General features: G+C 34.5%; 1 protein-coding gene across 1 annotated transcript; it reads right to left on the bottom strand.

Annotated features, from left to right (window-relative positions):
- Positions 1-3,552: 3,552 nt before the first annotated feature.
- Positions 3,553-4,491, bottom strand: LOC119824294 (olfactory receptor 2L13-like). Its single transcript, XM_038344431.1, has one exon. It carries the CDS (start codon positions 4,489-4,491, stop codon positions 3,553-3,555), a length of 939 nt encoding a protein of 312 aa, XP_038200359.1.
- Positions 4,492-6,130: the final 1,639 nt, after the last annotated feature.

The following is a 6,130-nucleotide window of genomic DNA, read 5'->3' as shown; positions in this document are numbered from 1 at the left end:
CTTTATAACTTTTTATTTCTGGTTCATAAATTTTACCTAATATTTATTAAGTCTCTTCATTTATTCCTCTATTTTCCCAAGTCTTCACATGCATCTTCCTTAGAAATATTATACTGATCCTGTTCCTTTTTATAGACTCTTAGTGCTACAAATTTTCCTTTTTGAACTGCTTTCATTGTATCCCATAGATTTTGATATGTTGTTTTTCATTTTTATTCAAATTAATTTCATTAAGTTTTAAGTTTCATTCTTGATTTCTCTCTCCAACCAATTTTCATTCAGTAGAGTACTGTGTACAAGTTTCTGTACTTTACTCCATTTCTCTTTTCGATATCTAGGTTTGTTCTTTTACGGTCAGATAGTACATAGAATGTTATTGCAATGACCATAAATTTGCTGCACCCTGACATTTTGTCAATTTTCTAGAAAGTTTCATGGCTTCTGAAGAGAAAGTTTATTTTTAAGTGTTTGGGTATACTGTTCTGTAAATTCTATTAGAGGTATCTGATTTAAGATGTTATTCAACTCCAGTGTTTCTCTATTTGTTTTTGCTTAGATAACCTGTTTATTGATGAGAGTGAGACATTGAAATTACCCTCTATTACTGTGTTGGGGTCAACCTGTGATTTTAGATTTAATGTTTCTTTTATGAAATACAGCACACTTGTTTTTCAAGAATATATGCTTAGAATTATTATATCCTCTTGGTAGGTTTTTTTTCTTTAATGAGTATAAAATGTCCTTCTTTATTGCTTTTGATTAATTTTGGCTTACAGTTTATTTTGTCAGATATTAGATTAGTTATGCCTACTTTTTTTCTTACTCTTTTTGCTTGTATGTTGGTTTGAATGAGAATGGCCCCCATTGGCTTGTATATTTGATTGCTTGCTCCCTAGATGATAGAACACTTTAGAGGAGGATTAAGAGGTATTGGCTTATTAGAGGTGGAGTATCATTGAGATGAGGCCTTAAAATTTCAAGAGCCCATATGAGGCCAAATGTCTCTCTGCCTTGAAATTGTGGATCAGATGTAAACTCTCAGTTGGTGCTAGAGAAACATGCCTGCTTGCCTGTTGCCTGCTTCCCTCTGTGATGGTCATGGACTCATTGTCTAAAATTTAAAGCAAACCTTCAATTTTTATTAATTTTTATGAATTGCCTTAATCATGGCGTCTCTTTTTGACAATAGAAAAATAACGATACAGATTGGAAAACCTTGTCCATCCTTTTATAGTGAGGTTGTGTCTATCACTGATTATGAGTTGTGTTTCTTGGAGGCAGCAAATGGTTGTGTTTGACTTTTTATTAAGTTTTTATGTGTGTGCCTTTTTATTCATGAACTGAGTTCATTAATATGAAAATTATTAATAATTATTTATTAATGTGTATAATATTATGGTGTTATTTTCTAAAAACTTAGTTAATTATTCTAGCATTATTTATTCTTTGTGACCTCTTAAGTATGTTTAATCTTCCTTTCGGAATAAAGTACATAGATTATGCAAATATGACTTTTGTTGGGAATGTTTTATTCTCCTACAGGTTTGACATAAGACTTGATGCACTGAGTCTTATAAAGGAGACTAAAATGATTATCTAAATCATTCAGATATGGGTTTAAAACCTAATTTATCAGAGAAGCAATGGAGAGGTAGCCAGTGACCTCCTCTCTTCTCTTTTTTCTTCATCCAAGAGGCTATGTGTCTTTCTAAGTGCTTCCTTACTACTTCCCATTTCTCTTTATATGTTATTCATCTTCCAAAACCTCTATCACTAATTTTGGTTCTAATAGCTAGCTCCATCTTCTGATTCAAGGTAAACATTATTGACAGAATAGCACAGTAGTGTGAGCAATTCTCCTGCAAAGATTACAACCTTTTGTCTAAATAAAAGGGAAAGATTTCAACTCTAACATAGCAAATATGTATATAATAAGAACAATTATCTAAAAAGAAATGCACTAACAATGTCTAATCTATTAGTATTTGGCAAATTTAGAGAAATACTCAATTATATATTCTATCTTTATAAGTCCATAATTTTGTATTTGATTTAGTTTCTATCATAAGTAGAGAAAATGTAACAGAAACTTTGTAATCTTCAAGACCATTAGAAATCTTAGAAGCATAAATATTACCTGATTAAACAGGAAGTGTGAGTAAGCAAATTCCAAAACTATAGAAATGACAGAACCATCTGACTGCCTGCAAAGTCATTCAAAGATTCCTCTGCAACATTGGAGCATTCATCTTCAGCCTACAGGCCTAGGCAATCTGACAGACCTTTTGTGAAGTAAAAATTTTTGAAGGATTATACTTTGTTTTTTGTGGGTTTTTTTTGCCAAGTTCAGCAATCACCTTTTTTGTGTCCTGATTGTCCAATTAATTTGGACAGCACACTATAAGCAGTCAAAGCAAGGGGAATTTCTTGCACAGTGGCTTTATTGCCACAATATGAAGGTTTTTTTTCATGCCCATCATCTTTTTTAAAGTAAATTGGCACTGTCAGGGGTAGACATGTTTCACTGTCATAAAATGTCTTCTGTTATTAAAACATTTTAAATGTTATATTTGCTGGTCTCTGGAGTGTTCAAAAGCTATTTATTTTAAATGCCTCTATGTTTGACCTTGAAAACATACATAACATGCTTATAAGTTTGGTTGCCATAGATGACTGACAATTAACCTCTCTTTCTTTATTATCCTTAATAGCTTTGGAGGGCTAGAACTTTAAGTTTTAAATGATTTGTACAAGTACAATATTTTAAACAAAAATAGAAACGTTATAATATATCAAAAAGAACTCAACTTTGTATCAATATGCAGGATATCTTAAACGAGAGTAGAAACATAAATTATGTAACAAAAATAGCCTTAAATCTGCAAGAATATGCAAAAATCCATACCAATGTGAAATATTTGGAACTAGTGGTTTTTTTTCCTAGTTTAAAAGAAGATTCAATAATGTACAACTTTATTCTATCATTCCTATATCCCCCTTTTTCTTTTCAAAATGAGATTCTAAAATGTAATCTCCTTTGCTTCATTTCTTCCCTGTGAATAGACAATAACAGCATCTAAACAATCCCCATATATGATGATAAACATCCATAATTTACCAAGCCACACAAAACCAACCACCCTACCTTTTAGAAATTTGTGTGCCATCTACTTAAAATTAGTTCCTGTTGTCTCAGGGCAATGAATCATGCACCAGAGATAGATCCTGGTCCTACTGCAAGGGGCCATTCAGATAGACTGTTTCACCACTTATAATAATATTTGTACAATCATAATATAAAATATGTCATATTATATTATGATAGTAATTTGTTATCTAATTTGTTACTGATATCATTGACTATAATGCTATGAAGTGAGTATGCAAATAATAATAATAGTGTATAAAATAATAGTATATAAATAATACTATTTAATCTTAACTTAATCACCAGAAAGGTTTGACATGTGTGTGGCACACATTATATTTCCAATAGACGACACTAATCTGACATTATTCAGGGAAACAAAAATATGAATAGAGAAGAAATGATTAATGTTTAGTTGAATAGAATGTCCCAAAGACTCTTGTCATAGCCCCCAGGACCTCTTTATTTCTCAGACTGTAGATGATGGGGTTGAGCATGGGGGTGAGGATAGTGTAGAAAACAGCCAGAATCTTATCATCTGTGGGAGAACGGAGACTCCTGGGTCGAAGATAAGTGTAGACAAAAGGTGCATAGTAAAATGTCACCACAGTTAAGTGAGTTGAACATGTAGTGAAGGCCTTTTTCTTTCCCTCTGTTGGGCACATATGAAAGACAGTAAAAAGAACCTGTCCATAGGAAGCTGTGATGCCAAGAAAAGGAAGTAGGAGAAACAGGCTTGTGCTCACAAACACCATGTACTCATAAACCCAAGTGTCCATACAGGCCAGGGGTAGCATGGCTGGAACATCACAAAAGAAATGGTTAATGGACCTAGAATGGCAGTAAGGAATATGAAGAGCATAGACTGTATGTGCTATGGAGTTAATGGAGCCCAATGTCCAAGATCCTATTATCATCTTCAGACACATCATTTTGCTCATGCGAATGGGATAATGAAGAGGGTGGCAGATGGCAACAAAACGGTCATAGGCCATAGAGACCAAGAGCAAACCCTCACAACCTGCCATAGCAATAAAGAAAAATGCTTGAACTCCACAGCCCAGGAAGGTAATGCTTTTCTGGCCAGAGAGGAAGTTGAATGCCATCTTGGGAACAGTGGTAGAAATATGAATCAGGTCCATGAGAGAAAGCTGACTGAGAAGAAAGTACATGGGGGTGTGTAGTCTGGAATCCACACGAATGAGGTGTATCATTGCTGAGTTGCCAAGCAACGCTACAGAAAACATGAAGATGATAAGCAGCAAAAGCAGAAGGCCTGTTTGATTCTGTGGAAACAATCCTAACAAAGTGAAATCACTTGAGCTCTGATTCCATTTCTCCATGAAAATGTATTGCTTTCTTTTTCCTGAAAAATTGACCTGAAAGTAAAATACACTTAACATAAAAAGTAGAAAATGAGAATAAAGAGGAACTGGCTTATAATAAGTGCTTGTGCTCAATTTTTCTTCCCCAAGAATCATCTTTCTGTTAAAGTATTTTTGAAATCTGAGCTGAATGTTTCTTCCCTCTTATATCTGGCCCATTTCTCAATTCAGAGCTATCTCTATAATTTTAAAGTCAAGGTGTCATTATAAGTAAAACAGCTCTCACATTTCCTCATAGATAAGTCCATGCAACATCATTATAACTCAAGATCATCTCTCCTCCTTTCAAAACTAAGAAAGCCTTTGTCTTCTGCCTCTCTTGCTGCCTGGCCCTCTTCCTCTAGATGGTCATACTGTAGACAGATCCCAGTGATCTTCTCCTTTGCAATCTGCCTCAAAAATCCCCCAATAAGTCTTTGTCTTTCCTGAAAATAACTACCACTCACAATTCACTGTTGTAGAACTAAAAAGTTTTGTGCATGCTCATATCTTCACTAGTTATAGATGTTATATTTGTGTACTCACTTCCATAAGGGACACTTTGTTTTCTGTCAATTTTACTTATATCAGTTGAATACACAATCACAATGAAAGAGTTCATACAACAAAATGCAATAAATGACACACATGGTCATATATAAATATATGTGTGTGTGTTATATTTCACAATTGTAAATTTTATACACACATGACACAATAGTAAAAATGTTGCTTATACATACTGTTTTCTCTTTGTATGCAGTTCAGGACTTTTTACTTCACTGTCAGGAGTGAGAAGCACTTAGAAACCTGTTCATGGGGGAAGAAAATGTGTAGGTGTACATTGTTTATTCTGGTCACTCACATTTTTCAATTATTACATTTTCCTTTATTTAATTGTATTTGTCAGGAGGCAGGGGGCAGGTGCATGCTTATAAACTCAAGATTTCTTTTATATTTTTTAAGCAAGCATGGTAGACAAGGATAAGAGACAGCTGGGCTGGTACTAACCTTGGATCGCGAGGTATAGGCACTACATAGCAGGTCTTTGTAAAGTCCCCTAATCAAAATGATGAACAAAAAACAGGTTAGGAGGGAAACTAAAAGAGGCAAATACAATGAGACAAGCGACTGTGCAGGGCAGCTGTGAGGGCAATTATGTGTGAAGAAGAGGACTTAGAATCTGATCTGATAAGATGAAAAAACAAGGAGAGTACTGTGTGTTCTTAGGTACATTTCTAGACCTCAAAGGATGTCATGCTCAGAAAGGAGCTGCTCTGTGGACCAGGCAGAGAAGACTACTTAGATGGAATAAGAATATCTGCTAACTTACCTGAATTTGAAAACAAACTCACACATCCAAAAATACTCTCTGATACCTGGTGACATGAGGACAATGGGATGTCTACCTGGACATAGGCTCCTGTATGATAATTCACTGCTCTCTACCCACTGGAACCACACTTACTTACAGCAGATATTTAACATGTGTGTATGTTGAAAGGAAGAAAACATTATCCTTGTAGAGGATAGGTTATCATGGTCATACTGACAAAGTTAGCAACATCAGGTTTAAAATCCAGTCATCTGCAACATGGCTTGTGAATAATGAAGACTA

The sequence above is a fragment of the Arvicola amphibius genome, chromosome 10 (genome assembly GCF_903992535.2).
Source record: "Arvicola amphibius chromosome 10, mArvAmp1.2, whole genome shotgun sequence".
Taxonomy (NCBI): domain Eukaryota; kingdom Metazoa; phylum Chordata; class Mammalia; order Rodentia; family Cricetidae; genus Arvicola; species Arvicola amphibius.
This window is presented reverse-complemented; position numbering and strand designations above follow the sequence as displayed.

What these genes read in the sequence shown, in the direction of transcription:
- LOC119824294 (XM_038344431.1), bottom strand. Translation starts at nt 4,491, where the DNA reads ATGGAGAAATGGAATCAGAGCTCAAGTGATTTCACTTTGTTAGGATTG.